Raw genomic sequence first — 17,623 nt, 5'->3', positions numbered from 1 at the left:
CTAAAAATAATGGTGCTAGTGATATACCTAGATGCATCTAGGAAAATACCAAGCCTGAATTTTATAACTTAAGAGTTTGTGGATGCTGTAGAAAGGCAGTCTCACTATCTGATAGTTTATGACATTAACCATGTCTCCTCAGAAAGGTAGAATCCACAAGCAAACTCCTGTTGATAGTGTCCCTGGAAAAGAAAAGGAGAGATAATCAATGAAAGTGAATGAAAATGATGTTTTTTCTGCCCAGGCTGGTTTGGCTCAGTGGTTAGAGCAACAACCTGTGGTCTGGAGAGGCCTGGGTTCAGTTCCCTCTAAGGGCATGTACCTCAGTTGCAGTTTGTCCCCGGCCCTGGTTGGGTCCTGTGGGTGGCAACCACTCGATGTGTCCCTTTCACATTGATGTTTCTCTCTCTCCCTCCTGCTCTATCTGAATAAAAAATAAAAATGGAAAAATGTCAAGTGAGGATAAAAAAAAAAAAAGAAAATGATGTTTTTGCTCAGGGAACATTCATTTCAGGCACCTAGAATGTAGTTCTTTGTAAATTATCTTTAATATTGGCCTGTAGGGCATAGTTGTATATCTATTTAAAAAACAACTTTCAGATGCAACAGGTGATTTTTTTATTTTTATTTTTTTGCTTGTGGTACAAATAGGATGAACTATTGCCTCTCAAGATAACACTGCCTGGAAAATTTCTGGTGCAAAAGCCCTAGATAAAAAGCAGAGTTCCAGTGCAGTATCCTGGGGTGATTTCTTCTCAGGTAGCTCCGTGACTCCAACATTGTACTCTTCTCACATTACATTAAGGTAGAAGAATATTATCCTCAAGTGTCAGTAATGTCACCTCCTCTGAGGATCCACTTTAGGGACCTAGCTGCCCAGTTATCTTCAGACCATAGGGACCTGGAGACCCTTCCAGTCAGATCAAATATAGCCCTGGTAACTGACCCTTTTCATTTAGAGTAGCAAAACCTACCTCTTAAAAACTATTAGTGCAGTTAAGCCAGAGCCAAATTCTGCAACTATCAAGGTAATGATTTAGCAGGATACCTTGCAGAGATTATGCTCAGGATTTCCTTGCTCTGCCCATTATAATGTGAAACTATACTGGAAGAAGTAACTGAACTGTGGCAGGCCCAATAATGCACATTGGGACCAGCCCACATGCATTAATTACATCTGTGAGGTAATCAGTATTGCAAAAGCATGGTCCTTTGCCACTCAGCTTAGTTTCCCCAAAAGCATGGTTCTTTGCCACTCAGCTCTGTCTACCCTCTGAAGATAAATCAACTTGCCTGTGTGTTTAGGTAAAAATTGTAAAAATACAATTTTTAATGTGTATTACTGAGTTTACTACTATTGCTTAAATATATGTAAATACTGAGGTTTTTAGAAAAAAAAGTTAAAATATAAAATTGCCTCTAGGAAAAGAACCCTTCATTAAAAGAAATGTCTCCTCCACTTGAACAAAATAAAATGGCTCAATCCATAGGAAACATTTGCATGTAGTGAAGGCGTTTAAATTTGCTTAAACTTAACCATGCAGAAATCAGATTAATGTTTAAATTATGAACTAGTTAGAGATCAGAATCTGGGGAAATGATTAAGACACCCTAGATCTAAGGTCAGCTTCTTTCCTTTGTTGGATGAAAGCATCGTGAAACATACAAATTCCTAAGAATTACAAATATTTGCCATCAGGGGTATTTTTTCAGTGAGACATTTTATTTGTAGCAAATTTCTGAGACTACCAGGTAGGTTTTCATTAAAATCAGTAATGTCATTAGGGTTCCCTACCTCAGTCATCTTAAGTTGCCCATTAAGGCACCCTTAAATGTTGCCTTTCATTTTGCTGTATGATTGAACGCCGGGTTTGATGAAGTTATGGTAAGATACAGGTGGAAGGATCTAACTCAAGAGATGGCTCTCAACAGAAAGGCAGTTGAACCCCAACTAACTATTCAAAGGTAATAATTTGGAAATGTCCCAACCTTTAGGGTAAGAAGTAAAGGGAATATTTGCCAACACAATTTTGTCACCAATTCAAGGGCAACTTGCAGTGCCCAGCAGTCGAGGTCTGGCTTTTCCTGAATTTCGGGAACAAAAGAAGCATTCGCAAGCCAACCCGTGAAGCGTTTGTTTTAAACGTACTGGAAAGTAAATCAGATCAAGGACGATGAGCGTCTGCAATCACGCCTCGCTTCTTATCCTTCCTCCCAGGGCTGGCGGTTGGGGAAGGAAAGGCTGCGGCTATTCTTCGGCGGATCGGCGTCCTGAGATTGAGAAAGGCCCAGCCCCGGTCCTCGCCGCTCTCGGCGACCGACCCCGGGGAGGAAGGTTCTCCCCTCGCAGGGAGGGGGAGAGGAAACCGTGCACAAAAGCAGTATTACAGGTTTCTTATCAGCGTCTACTAAGGGAAAAGGGTGGAGAAAAGGGAAACAGAAACGGACCCGGCGCCGCGGCTCCCGCCCGAGCGGCTTTTAAACTGCGTTTCCACAACCTCTCGCAGGGAGCCGCGGCTAATGGAACCCGCGCGAGGCGTCGGGCCAATCGCCGCCGCGCTTCCTCCGGCCGCCGGCCAATGGCGGCGCGCGTTCTTGGGGCGTGGGCGAAGCAGGCTGCTCTCCTTGGCTGTAGTGTGTGGGCTGGGGTTGGTGCGGGCTCCTGTCTGGGCTGCACTTTGTCCGCAGTTCTGCTCCGGGGGCTTTTGTGTCCGGCTTTGGCTTCGCTTTCTGTGTGTGAGTTTTGTTTTTGTTTTGTGTTTTTTTTTCGCTGTGCACGCGGCTCCCCGGCGGAAGCCGTGAGGCTCGGAGGCGGCAGCGCCCCCCCGCTCAGGCAAGGAGCGAGCGCGCCGGCGTGAGCGCGGGTGTGACGGCTGCGGGGAAGGGGATTCGCCGCCGAGATGCCGGAGTTCCTGGAAGACCCCTCGGTCCTGACGAAGGAGAAGTTGAAGAGTGAGTTGGTGGCCAACAACGTGACGCTCCCGGCGGGGGAGCAGCGCAAGGACGTGTACGTGCAGCTCTACCTGCAGCACCTCACGGCGCGCAACCGGCCGCCGCTCGCCGCCGGCGCCAACAGCAAGGGGCCCCCGGACTTCTCCAGCGACGAGGAGCGCGAGCCCACCCCGGTCCTCGGCGCCGGGGCCGCCGCCGCGGGCCGCAGCCGAGCCGCCGTCGGCAGGGTAAGGACGCCCGGCTCCGGCCACAAAGGCGACCGTTTGGCGGTTGTCGCTGCCCGCGCGCTCGCGGTCCCCCCTCCCTGGCGCCCCCTCGGGCCTCCTCGGCGGCCTGGCCGCGGGCCCTTGGCCGCGGGCTCGCGGGCCGTGGAGGGAGGGCGCTGAGAGCAGAGCCCCGCGTTGGGGGCAGTGCTGGCGTCTCGGCCGAGTGTGTCTGGGGGCACGGAGTTAGCGGTGCTCCCGGGTTGCGCGTGGGTGGCGGGCGCGCGGGCGGCTCGGCGTTCCCGGGCCGCGGCCGCCAGCGCTGGTGTTCGGACCCGGACCACCGTGCCCGAGTCGCGAGCGCGGAGGGTCAGCCCGACACCGCGCGAGGTAGCGTTGCGGCCGTTTCCCGCTTTGGCTGCAGGCTGCGCGCCGCGGCTCAGAGCGCTCCCTGGAGGGCAGTTTGTGCACCCTAATTTCTAACTACGATTTGAAATACGTTCCCGCCTTTTTATGGTTTTTTTTTTTTTTTCATCTGGAGGGCTTTTTGAACCGTTTATGTTTTTCTTGTTTGTGGTGCTCGTTTCCAGCCACGGGCCATCTTTCGGTGGGGAAGCGTTCCTCTAAATTAAAAGGAGCGTTTAAAAATACACCATTAAGCGGTTATCAGACGCTCAAACATTTTAAAATTCTAGTTATTAAGGGCTTGGGATTTTGGATTTTCTTTTCTTTTTGGTAAACTTTGCATGAGGAAAGCAAAGATTTCGGCATCATGAGGCATGTTTATTTCGTGACATTCTGATAATGTCAGTTTGGAATATCTAATCCCGGGTAAATCTCAGATTAGATCCAGTAAATGGGTATTTTCTTTGAGAAGAGTTTACTTTTTGTTCAGTGGGTTTGTAGTCGCTGTTTTGCTGGTATGACTGTGTCTGGTTACCAGACTTCAAATCCTAACAGAATGTCAGAAGTAGTGATCGGTGTAAGGGACAGTGCTTTGTAAGGCTTGGAATGTGGAGTTTGGAGTTGGTGCTACTGAGGAGTAGTACAACTCAAAAGTACTTCTTCCAAGGTTATGGTGTTTAACTTTAGTTTTTAAAATTTTTACCTGATGTGCTTTCAGGACTACCCAGATACAAATGAAAGAAAGATGTAGTAGATTAATGTAAATTTAATAGAAAATCTTAGCCTGGGTTTTAGAGCATGAAAATCTTATATCTTAAGTTAGTGCCTGGCAACTAGTAGTACCAGTAAATATTGGTTCAGTAAATAAAAGACTAATCACATCTTATTGTTTCTGATGTCTTGTTTTTGTGGATTTGAAGAAAGCCACTGGACTCTTCCATAATACACAGAAATTTACTTTTGAAGTAAATCATATCTCTTACCTGTTTCCCCCACCCCTTTTGAAAAAGAAAGTAATGCTCAAACTATTTCAATAAATATTTGGTTGAAAATGAAATATTTCCCATTTAAATCCCACTTTTTCAAAAGAACAGGGCTTCTATAGAACCCTATCTTGGTCTGTGCAAACATATTATTCTTGAGCCATGAAAGTGTTTGGTTGTAGGTTTTATAATAGGATTACTGTTCTTATTTTTATGGTTCATTTTATACAGAAACAACCATCTTGGTTTTGATATTTGTCCTGCAAGTTTTTAAAAGAGAGTATGCCCCAACTACCCCATGTTCTTTGGGTTGTAAGAAGACCTAAATGTAAATATTTTTAATTTCAGTTCAATTATTCAATGTTTGTTAGTTCCTACCATATGTTCTTAAGTACTGGAGATGGATTTCTGCTGATGCCACCCACCACCATTATTTATTTATTTATTTATTGCATGATAATCATTGCATTTGTTATTTTCTCGTCTCAACATATTTCCCATATTATCCAAGCTGTTTAGCACTATGCAGATAAGCTCTGGGTGAAAGAAATTAACGTTTTCAGAGAACCTACTATGTCCAGTGGCATGCTAAGTCCCTTATATATTATTTAATGTTTTATATATTGTTTAATGTTTATACATAGAGAAAAACTATTTCACAGCCATAGATTTAGGGCCTCTACTTGAGTATTTAAGACTCAAAAAATGTGTACCCTTGGTTAGGCTTTAGTACTTTGAACAACTTGAAGTTAATAGTGGTAGTTGGTCAGTAGCATCATCATCTGTTTTAAAGCACATTAAGTGAAAGTGAGTTATAATTTAACTTAGGAGTCTAAATAGACTGTCAGGCATAGTAAAAATGTTTTGAATGTACAGGAAAAGGACATTGGGGCATTTATTATAATAAAATTATTCTCTACTGAACATTCCTTTTATGTATACAGCATTTTATGTTCTAGTCATTGTTAGCCCTATGTATAATAACAGTATAAGCGCACATTTCTTAAAGAATATTTACAGTGTAGGAGAAAGCCAAATTATGTTTGAGAGTTGCAGAAAAGGCAAATTTTTAGTTGGTGCATTTTTAACATTTTAAAACAAATCAAACATTAATGTGCATTTTGGCCAAAGGCATAGCATTTGCATATGGATTTATAAGGAATATTTTTAAAGTATGTTTTTATTAATTTTAGATAGAAAGGAAGATGGGGGTAACTTGGATGTGAGAGACAAACATCTGTCTGCTGCCTCTTGCACACCCCCTACTGGGGATTGAGCACAAACCCTAATATGTGCCCTGACTGGGAATGGAACTGGTGACCCTTTGGTGCATGAGATGACAACCAATTGAACCACACTGGCCAGGGCAGGAATATTTTTAATTAAAGAGGAAATTGTTTCATATCAGTCATTGCTGTGGTCTCTTAGATTCATTTGATATAGTATGACAAAAATGTTTTACATGTCCAAAATTAGGTTTTGGTTTTTAGTTTTCCTATTTCTAAGTTTTTAGTTTTATGCACCTTGGTGATACCAGTATAGTCCCTCGTTTATCGCGGTTAATCAATTCCAGTTTTAAACCCGCGATAGAGTGAAGCCATGGAAGTCGAAGAGTGAGGGATGGCTGTAGTTTTAGGTGTTGATATTATCTAGGTTGTTGACACAAAAATAAACATTTATAGACTTGTCGATCTGCCTTTACCTTGCAAGACCCAAAGCAGTATAGCTATTTCAAATCCAGTGGAGCATAACATAATCCTTGAATGATCTGATCTGGTCAGGATTATGAGTTCATACCAGCAAAATTTTTTTTTTAATCCTCACCCAAGGATATTTTTACATTTATCTTCAGACAGAGTGGGGGGAGGAGAGAGAAACATCCATGTGAGAAAGACACACACCATGCCCTGGCCAGAAGAGAACCTGGGACTCTCTGGTCCGCAGGCCGACGCTTTAATTGCTAAACCAAACTGGCTAGGGCATACCAGGAAATATCTGAAGTCATGGAACAAAACATAAAAAAATATGCTAATGATGGTAAATATTAATTAAATCATAAATTTGCTATCATACTCTACAATGAGGTATTGAGTGTACAGGCTTCTGAATCAGGGTTATAGATTTAAATTCAAGATCAGGCACTTATTTCGATGACCTTTACAGCGAACATTGTGTATTAGATGCTCAGTTTTCATTTGAAAAATAGGAATAATCTAATAGCTACTTAATTAGATGTTGAGGCTTACAGTAGTTTGCATTTTCTGAAAGTATCTAGTGCTCAGCAGTTTATACTATTACAACATGTAATTTCTAAACTTTTTTGTCTTTATTTAATGCCAGAACAATACAATGTTATCACAATATAATTTTCAGAATTGGGTGAGGTAAGTTTGTCAAAGTGATGGATACATACTCTGTTCAAATGTTCCTATACATTTTTATGGTAAAGTCTTTTTAATTTTTTTTGGTACGTGCACCTAGTGGGAACCGAACCCGAGACTCTGGTCCGCAGGCCGATGCTCCATCCACTGAGCCATACTGGCCGGGGCTATGGTAAAATCTTAAACTCCAAGATTAATTTAAACTTTTAAATATTGTAAAAGAGGCCAGTAGTGAATTGTATTTACAGTTGTCTGGATGAAAATATTTAAATATAGTCTATTTGCTTATTTGAATTTTTGTCATCACCTCTTCTTGAGACAGGTTACCAAAACGGACTACAGTTGGCCCTCGTTTATCGTGGTTAATCAGTTCCAGACTCTGCCACAATAAATGAATTTTCGCCAAGTAGGATTCCTTATTTATATACAGTCCCTTTGCCACTGTGCACTTCGACTTCCGCGGCTTCACTCTATCGCAGTTTTTCAAATGCTATACAGTTATTTTAACAATAATGTCTGTAAAATTGAGTTACTTGCTTGGCTTCTGGGTTTGCATAATTATAACCAAACTTGGAAAATATTTCCAAACCATGAGTTACTTTTAATTTAACCAAATTGCTGAGGCTTAACATGACTATAAATAACTTGAAGGTAAATTTCTTTTTATTTTTTTATTTCATTTTTTTTCATCACCATTTATCCCCTTTATGCCCTCTTCTACCTCAACCCTCCTTTCTCCTACCCCCAGTCACCACACTAGTTCATGTTCATGAGTTCTCTTTCGCTCGATCCCTGTATCCCCCACCAACACTCCCACCACCACTACTTGCTCTCTATTCTCTGTTTTGCTTGGTAGTTCAGTTTGTTCATTAAATTCCACATATAAAAATCATATGGTATCTGTCTTTCTCTGACAGGCTTATTTCTTTTCTTTTTTTTTAATCCTCACCCGAGGACATTTTTCAATTCTTGTTCATATAGAGTGGGAGGGAGAAAGAGGAACAGAGAGAGAGACATCGTGAAAGGGACACATCAAGTGGCTGCCTCCCGCAGGGCCCCCAGCCAGAGCTGGAGACAAATCGCAACTGAGGTACGTGCCCTTGACTGGAATCGAACCCACGACTCATTGGTCTGCAGGCCAACACTTTAACCGCTGAGCCAAACTGGCCAGGGCTGATTGCTTATTTCACTTAGCATAATGTTCACCAGGTCCATCCATGCTTTTGCAGAGGGTAAAATTTTCTTCCTTTTTACTGAAGAAGTAAGTATTCCATCGTGTATATGTACCACAGCAGCTTGATGATCGGTTTTTATGTTTATTGTATACAGTGTTATTTATGTACTCAATGAACATTTTAAAATTCATGTTGAAATGATAACTGGACTTTATTTACAGAAAGCCACAAAGAAAACTGATAAACCCAGACTAGAAGATAAAGATGATTTAGATGTAACAGAGCTCACTAATGAAGATCTTCTGGATCAGCTTGTGAAATATGGGGTGAATCCTGGCCCTATTGTGGGTAAGCTGATAAAATTTCAAATATCTTTTCTATGAAGCAGTACCCCAAATTGTTTTTCCCTCTTGTCTAGCAGTTAAGTTTGGGTCCTAAGGGCCAGTCTATCATTATCATTTATATGACCAGAACCTTAGTTTCCTTTACTATGAATGAGGGAAATAAAGTGAGGGAATTGAACTAGATAATTTCCAGGATTACCTCTGTTGTCGAGATTGTTTCATATGGTGCTCATATTTATTACCTAGTGAGACACATGGATCTTACATGTCAGTGAGGAAAATCTAAGGTAACATGGCTGGCCAAATTCATTCAAGTCAGTAATTTAGTGACAGACTTGATATAACTCAGTTCCCAGCATTTTCAGTTATTAAAACTACCTTTTTAATTTTTATTTTTAACGGGAGAAAAAAATAATTTAATATGTGTGCATGGGAGAATCATAAAAATTCAAGTTTGTTTGGAATTGAAGAATGATACCCTGAAGACCAGGCTAAAAAGAGAAAACTTAGAACTAAATACACTAGATTTCTATCATTTGGTTAGTGTTGGTGATTTTTGCAAGGCTGAGTATGCCTTAATGTTGTAGGGTCTTGGCAATAAATAACCTGAGGATGAGGAAGGTCTGCACATTTTGATCTTCTAAGTTGTGTAAAAGTTTGAATACTGTGAGATTTGTAGGTTCATTTTCTACAGGTGTAGTTGCAAACAGTTTTAGAATGTTGTCTTTTGTTTTATTTAATAACTGCTTCTAAATAGAGGGTGTCCCAACAAATGTATACATAACTTTGAATAATTATAAAGCCAGTGTTTATTAAAATTCATTTCCTTTTCAAAATGTAATAGAATCTACAGACACCCTATATACATTTTTCTGGGACACCCCCCATAGATGGTATTTGCCTTTTAATATAATTACCAGCGGACTTTTTTTTTTTTTTAATGTTTTTATTGATTTTTTGAGAGAGAGAGAGAGAGAGAGAGAGAGAGGGGAAGGGTGAGAGAGAGAGAAACATCAAATGAGAGAGATACATCGGTTGGCTGTCTCCTGCACACCCCCCACCGGGGATCGAGCCCGAAACCAGGGGTAACCTGTGCATGTGCCCTGACCAGGAATCGAACCAGGACCTCTCAGCCCATAGGACAGTGCTCAATCCACTGAACCACACTGTCCAGGCACCAGTAGGCATTTGATACCCTTTTTAAATTTAAATTTTATTTTAAAATTCCAAATGGGAGATGTTGAAAAATGTGTGTTATTATCAACATACATTAAATTACATGTTGGTGTACCAGCTGTTCATTTTTTCCCTCAGCTATACTGAGGTATGTATAATTAACAAAACTATGTTTAAGGAGTACAATTTGATGTTTTGATATACATAATCATTGTGAAATGATCACCATAATCAAACTAATTAACATGCCCATCACTTCACATAGTTTTCTTTTGTGTTGTGAAAACACTTAAGGTCAACCTTCTTACTATATTTCAAGTATATAATACATTATCGTTAACTATGACCCACATTATATAGTACATTAGATTTCCAGAACTTAACTATCTTGCATAACTGAAATTTTGTACCCTGTGACCAACATCTCCCTATTCCTCCCTCCCTAGCTGTTCACCTCAAGACTACATATATAAACATTTTGAGATGTGTTGTTTCTAAAAATATATATTACCATTTAATTCATCTTAATAGAAATCAGAAGATATATAGCTAGTGTAAAACAGAAATTAAAAGCTATTTTTTGGTTTTAAATTATCATTGATGTTGAAATATGTTAAGAATTGGTTTAGCCCAACCAGAGTGGCTCAGTTGGTTGGAACGTTGTCCTGTGCACTGAAAGGTTGCTGGTTCAGCTCAGTGATTGAGAATCGACCCATGCACCAAGAGGTCACTGATTTAATTCCCAGTCAGGGCATATGCCCAGGTTGTGGGCCCGATGCCCAGGTTGTGGGCCCGATCCCCAGTAGGGGGAATGCAGGAGGCAGCCAAGCGATGTTTTCTCTCATCGATGTTTCTATCTCTCCCTCCCTCTCCCTTCTCTTCTCTCTAAAATCAATAAAGAAAAAAAAATTTATTATTTTTTTTATCCTCACCCAAGGACATTTTTGCATTTCAAATAGAACAGAAGGGAGAGAGGGGGGGAGGGGGGAGGGGGGGAGGGAGGGAGGGAGGGAGGGAGAGAGGGAGAGAGAAAGATCGACTGGTTGCCACCCACACAACCCCTACTGGGGCTGGGGACAAACTGCAACCGAGGTACGTGCCCTTAGTGGAACCGAACCCAGGTCTCTCTGGACCACAGGCCGATGCTCTAACCGCTGAGCCAAACCAGCCAGGGCTGAGAACATTTTTTTTATTCTTGTTCAGGTAGAGTGGGAGGGAGAGAGAGGAAGAGAGGGAGAGAAAGAGAAGCACTGATGGGAGAGAGACACATTAACTGGTTGCCTCCCGCATGACCCCAATCAAGGCCAAGGACAAGCTGCAACCGAGGCACATTCCCTTGACCGGAATCGAACCCACGACTCATTGGTCTGTGGGCCGACACTAACCACTGGGCAAAACCGGCTAGGTCAAAGACATCTTTTTATAAAAGAATTCATTATATAGCCCTGGCTGGGTGGCTCAGTTGATTGGAGCATGTCCCAGATGTACACCAAGAGGTTGCAGGTTTGATCTCTGGTAGAGGTGAGTATGGGAGGCAGCCAGTCAATGTTTCTCACATCAGTACCTCTCTCTTTTTCTCCCTCCCTCTCTCTGTCCCTCTTCCTCTCTTCCTCTCTAAAAAAAATCAATAAAGCCAGCCAGTGTGGCTCAGTGGATTGAGAGTTCATCCCATGGATTGAGAGGTCCTTGTTTGATTTCCTGGTCACGGCACATGCTCAGGTTTCAAGCTCAGTCTCCAGTAGGGGGTGTGCAGGAAGCAGTAGATTGATGTTTCTCTCTCCCTCTCCCTTCTATTCTCTCTAAAATCCATAAAAACATTTTTATTTTTACTTATTTTTTATATGCTTTTATGGATTTTTGAGAGAGGAAGGGAGAGAGAGAGAAACATTGATGTGAGAGAGATTACATCAGTTGGCTGGCCCCTGCGTGCCCCCTACTGGGGATCGAGCCCTCAAACAGGGCATGTGCCCTGACTGAGAATGGAACCTGGGTCCTCTCAGCCCATAGGATGACACTCAGTCCATTGAGCCACACCTGCCAGGCTATAAAAATATCTTTTAAAAAAGATAATGTGAGCTATATATTAAGACAATGTAAGTACTAAAGCGAGTTCTGCCTTAATAACAGGAACAACTAGGAAGCTGTATGAGAAAAAGCTGTTGAAACTGAGGGAACAAGGAACAGAATCAAGATCTTCTACTCCTTTGCCAACAATTTCTTCTTCAGAAAATACAAGACAGAATGGAAGTAATGACTCTGACAGATACAGTGACAACGAGGAAGGTAAAATTTTAAATGATGTTAATCAAATATATATGATTTTTTTTCAGACTCATAAGATACAGTAACCATGAAGAGGATAAAATTTAAAATAATATTACCAAGACATATAATTTCTGTTTATATCATTAATTTTCCAAGTAATTTTATTTAAATAGCTTTTGTTGAGAACTCTTAAGAAACAGAAAAGTACAAGTGTCTAATTTTCTGTCACCTAAAATTACCTAAGTACCTGTGTCTTTTTTGCTTCAAATCTCATTTTTCGAAGAGAATAAAATATTACAAATAAAGACAAAGTTCCCCCACTTACCCCTTTCCAAATATCATCTCCATAGAAGCAACTACTATCATTAATTTGATTTTTTTCTTTCCAGCCCATTCTTAAATACTTTTTTATACCCATCTATCTAACATATAGTGTTATTACTTTAAAAAATCTATATAAATGATATCATGCTAAATCCTGTCACTTTTCTTTACTGTTATATTCAGATCTCACTGATTTATTATATGCCTGTTTTAATTATAATTAATTAAATTATAATTAATATATAACAGTAGTATTTACATATGGCATGTTTTCTGTTCTATTGATAGGCATTTAAATTTACAGTTTTTGCTAGATAATCTGATTTCCAAAGCAACTTTAGAGCAAATATTTTGACATATTGTAGTAGACTATTTTAAGAAAATTTGCCCGTGATATTTAAATATTTTTGAAAATAGTACAATAAATAAATGACCTTGTAAAATTTATTATAAGAACAAGTTCATATTTATAAATGTTTAATTCATTTATATGACATTTTTAAAAATTTCATGATTATTTAATTTGCCCCAAATTGCTTATATTTCCATAAGCATTGCTTGCCAGGGCATAGTCTGTCAAATTGGTTGTTCAGAATACAAAATATAGAGTCTTTTCTTTCAACAGCACTATGTTAGCAAGGAGGCAAAGAATAAAATCAGCTTAAACACAAGTAATACTTAAACTTCCTGCCTCTTTTGCCTCTACAGGAAAGAAGAAAGAACACGAGAAAGTGAAGTCCACTAGGGATTTTGTTCCTTTTTCTGAACTTCCAACTACTCCCTCTGGTGGATTTTTTCAGGGTATTTCTTTCCCTGAAATCTCCCCCCGTCCTCCTTTGGGCAGGACTGAACTACAGGCAGCTAAGAAAGTACATACTTCTAAGAGAGACCCACCTAGGGAACCTCTTATTGCCACAACCTTGCCTGGCAGGGAACAGTTGCAGAAGTTAGCCTCCGGAGGGAATTTGTTTATTTCCTCCCATTCTAGTCATGATAGAGGTTTAGAGAAAAGTTCTTCAACATCTTCTCAGCATGAACTCGCTGCCACTTTGGTCTCTGCTGCAGCTTTTCCTTCACTGATTAAAGAAACCACCACTACTTGTTATAAAGACATAGTAGAAAATATTTATGGTAGAGAGAAAAGTGGAATTCAACCATTATTTACTGAGAGGTCCCATGGTTCAAGTCAGTCGATTTTCTCCAGTGAAAGGAAAACACTAGAAGAGTCTGAGAGATCACAAGTAATTTCTCCACCACTTGCTCAGGCAATCAGAGATTATGTCAATTCTCTGTTGGTCCAGAGTAGGGTAGGTAGTTTGCCTGGGACTTCTAACTCTACACCCTCACTGGATGTAGAAAACATACGCAAGATAATTGATCAATCTAATTTTCAAGAAACTGAATCCCAGTCTCCTCCACGAAAATTGCCTAGACTCAGTAAAAAGTCAGCAGAAGGAAAGGATTCAGGTTCCTCTGTGGCATTTCAAAATATGCGTGAATCTGAATCAATGTCTTCTTTTGCCAAAACTGTTGTCTCTCATTCACTTGCTGCCTTAGGCATAGAAATGCCTAAGAAAACACAGCATGATAAAGTAGATGCCCCAGAACTCTCTTTTCCTTTTCATGAATCTATTTTAAAAGTAATTGAAGAGGAGTGGCAGCAAATTGACAAGCAGCTGCCTTCATTGGCATGCAAGTATCCAATTTCTTCCAAAGAGGCAACACAGATATTATCAGTTCCAAAAGTAGATGATGAAATCCTGGGGTTTATTTCTGAAGCCACTCCACCAGCAGGTATTCAGGTACCTTCAACTGATAAACAGTTGGACTTAGCACTTTGTAGAGCTTATGAAGCTGCAGCCTCAACATTGCAGATTGCAACCCATACTGCCTTTGTAGTTCGGGCTATGCAGGCTGACATTAGTCAGGCTGCACAAATTCTTAGTTCAGATCCTAGTCATATCCACCAGGCACTTGGGATTCTGAACAAAACATATGATGCAGCCTCATTTCTTTGTGAAGCTTCATTTGATGAAGTAAAGATGGCTGCCCATACCATGGGATCTTCCACTTTAGGTCGCCGTTATCTCTGGCTGAAGGATTGCAAAATTAATCCAGCTTCTAAGAATAAACTGGCTGTTACTCCCTTTAAAGGTGGAACATTATTTGGAGGAGAAGTATACAAAGTAGTTAAAAAGCGTGGAAATAAACACTAATAAAGTTAATAAAGATGTCCATCTTATCTTTAATATTGGGAAGTTAGCAGATTTTCTAGGAATTTTAAATTACTTTTAAACCAAAAAAAAAAAGTCTCTCTAGTTTCTAGATGGTGTTCATTTCAGTGTTAAGCTTCTATCCATCAAATTATAGTTAAAAGTAATTGTCAACATAGAATTGTCTTTCAAAAAGTTGCACAGATAGAAAGCCTGATATAATTTAAAGCTTTGTAGATCACATTTATATCTCAAATCGTTCACTTTTTTCCTATTTTACCTAAGATTTTGCAACTCTTCAAAACTAAGAACATTCTGTTAACTAGCATAACAGAGTCTTCACTAGTCTTAATACCTTGTTACTTTCTACATTTTTTCTTTTATTTTCTCACTTTTGTGTGTTTTTTACTTCTGTCTACAGTGTCATTCATAATATCCTAGATCAGTGCAATTAATGTGCCAGTCTGTAAACTGTTAGTGATCCACAGACAAGATAAGCATGCACCAAAATTTGAATTTAGAAACACTTTTTAGGTCAATGACAGGATTTATTTTTTTTGGTAAAATTTTATTGATAGAGAAAACTCTGTGTTGACCTACATTCTGTTGTAAGTGCCTCATCAAGGACTAGTAGCAATAGTTCGTGGACCACACTGTGAGAAATACTGCTCTAGACCATAATACTCTAGGATAGTGTATTCTCACCATCACTGTAGTTTCTAGATGAACTAGACACTGGAAAGATGGGGCTTTTAAAGCAAAACTTGCAAGGTATGTTATAGTTCAAAGATTTAATCTAAATTCTAACAGCAAATTTAAGGTAGTTGGTTTTTGTTTTTTTAAGTCATAAGAAATCATACTATATCCCAGTGTCTTTTTTTGTCTATATAAAACAGTATAATACCTTGTGTTTTCATTTCTGTGATTGTAAGATGAGAGAGTCTTAACTGTAGAGGCATTTGATAATTCAATTTCTGTGTATTTTTATGGAAATAGTATTAAGTATAAGCAAAATATGGTCCCTTGGGAACACCTAGCCATATTCTTAGACTATACATGTCCATCTTTGCAGCTTTCTCGGAGTAATTTTATTTGTTATTTGTCTTCTGAAATGTACATGTATACATGTACCTACTAAGTGCTATGTGACTTTAAAAATGTATTACTGTAGAATGCTTCTGCAAATTCAATAAAGTTGTTAAATTTGAACAGTTTTGTGTGGTCTCCAGCAACGTGTTGTATGTGTGTTTTATTCTTGGAATTAAAATAAGTTAGATATTTGTGGATGAACATCCCTTTATCATTTCATCATTAAAACTCACTTGACATTACAATGATATCATTGAAAGTATTCCAGATATTGTTTTATTCTATTTGAGGACTATGTTTTTATTGGCTGTTGGAATTTAAAATTTGTGAGAGGAATTAATCTGTAATCAGATACCTTATTTGTTTAAATCAGTTTCTGCTCAGTTACTATTGGATTCTTTGGATGCTCTATAATTCTTAGAATCTGAGTTAACAAAGTTTTAAGATTTTATAATGCTAAAGATTGTCCCAAATATAGATATATGATAGATCTATTAATGGGAGTTTTGGGAGGTGGAGGATAGAGTTGATACCTTATTCCTAAATAAAGATCAACCTATTTGAACCATCATGCTAAAAAAATAACTATTCATTTTGGGGAAACTTGTAAGTAGATGCTGGACTGATTAGTGCTAGAGTACATGGCAAGACACATGGCTAGCTTGACTACTTTTTCATACAACTGCATTAAGTTCATGTAAGAATTGACTCCATTTCTGTCTCTGGTAAGAAACTAAAGTTTTTGGTAACAGACGTTTCAGAAGTAACAACTGATATTTTGCTATGTGATAAGTGGCCACAAAATGTTGAGGTTAACTAAGATTTCTATCAGTCTTACTAAATCCAGCTCTTCAAATGTTGATACAATCAAGACTAGGAGAATGGAATATTGAAGCCTATAAAAAGACATTTATTTGAGTTGTTACGTTAATAACTATTGTGGTATGCTAAGTAATACATATGTACTAGCTTCTCTTCAAAGAAATGTTATTTGTATTATGGGAAGGAAAAGGAGAAGTAGCCTGTGATTGGTTGTACTTTTCTGCCAACAAGATTCTCCCCTATCTCTTCAACTGTACTTAGGTTTTTTTATAATACCATAAAAAAAAGAAGGGAAGAGAAACTTAAACTGCACTTAGATATTAACATCATTGCACTTATTATTATTAGAAGCTTGGTACCATACATGTGTTTTTTTCCAGTCTTAAAATTCCCTATAGCTTTTTCTTTTTCATATTCCAGATTTTAATTTAATAACAAACCTTTGCACTGTATAGACAAAAGAATGGTAACAACTATATGTATTTTAGTGTTCTTTTCCCACATCTAAATTGTTTTTAGTGAAAAACTTCCATGGCAACAGTTTTAATTCACTTTCTTTCAGGCTATAAGTCCTAGAAAAAGGGAAGAGAATAGGAAGTTGTGGTCAGATTAAGGAGTGGGGGAGATAAACAGAAATGGAATAAAATAAGAATGGAAAAGAAAAATTTTTAAAGACAGGAATTGCAGTTAAACAATTTTGGTCTGTTGAGGTAATACCAATAGTTAACTTGTTTTACATAATAATGTGCCCAAAACCAGCATTCCAAGCTAATGTTGAGATGGTTGTAGCTTATTGTATATTTCAGAAAGTAATGGTTTCTCCAATGTTATTTCCAGACTCTAAAATAGAGCTCAAGCTTGAGAAGAGAGAACCACTAAAGGGCAGAGCAAAGACTCCAGTAATACTCAAGCAAAGAAGAGTTGAGCACAATCAGGTATCTTTAGTTTTATGATCACTGTATTCAGGTATAAGTAATCTCCAGGCAACACTGATTTATTTGCCTGTGTCCTAGCCTTTGATTAATAGTTGACACCCAAATTCCAATGCACTAAATATTGTTCATTAAATGGCATCAGAAATCTAAATTTTGTGTTTTATGTCAGTGTAGCCTGTGTTTACTGCAAAAGCAAGTGTTTAATAAATGTCTCATTTGTGTTTGATTCTGTGCTAAGCCAGTCATACTGCTTTTAAAGAGAAATTTTTTTTTAAATTTTTACCATATCTTTTAATTTTTGTTTTCAATTACAGTTGACATTTAATATTTAGTTTCAAGTGTACAGCATAGTGGTT

General features: G+C 39.0%; 1 protein-coding gene across 6 annotated transcripts in view; it reads left to right on the top strand.

The window, feature by feature from the left end:
• Positions 1-2,622: 2,622 nt before the first annotated feature.
• Positions 2,623-17,623, top strand: part of TMPO (thymopoietin) — a 28,697-nt gene continuing 13,696 nt past the window's right edge. For 2 of the 6 annotated variants that reach the window (XM_036251343.1, XM_036251342.1), the window contains exons 1-4: positions 2,886-3,179; positions 8,321-8,447; positions 11,747-11,902; positions 17,170-17,267. In XM_036251343.1, coding sequence (XP_036107236.1) covers positions 2,901-3,179; positions 8,321-8,447; positions 11,747-11,902; positions 17,170-17,267 — 660 coding nt within the window. In that variant the 5' untranslated portion in view covers positions 2,886-2,900. Of the gene's footprint in view, positions 3,180-7,214; positions 7,331-8,320; positions 8,448-11,746; positions 11,903-12,916; positions 15,514-17,169; positions 17,268-17,623 lie in introns of those variants that run through there. The other 4 variants (XM_036251339.1, XM_036251341.1, XM_036251344.1 and 1 more) reach the window with 4 other exon arrangements.

This window comes from Molossus molossus, unplaced genomic scaffold, assembly GCF_014108415.1.
Source record: "Molossus molossus isolate mMolMol1 unplaced genomic scaffold, mMolMol1.p scaffold_m16_p_10, whole genome shotgun sequence".
Lineage (NCBI taxonomy): Eukaryota > Metazoa > Chordata > Mammalia > Chiroptera > Molossidae > Molossus > Molossus molossus.
The sequence above is the reverse complement of the archived record's forward strand: the minus strand, read 5'-3'. Positions and strand labels throughout refer to the sequence as shown.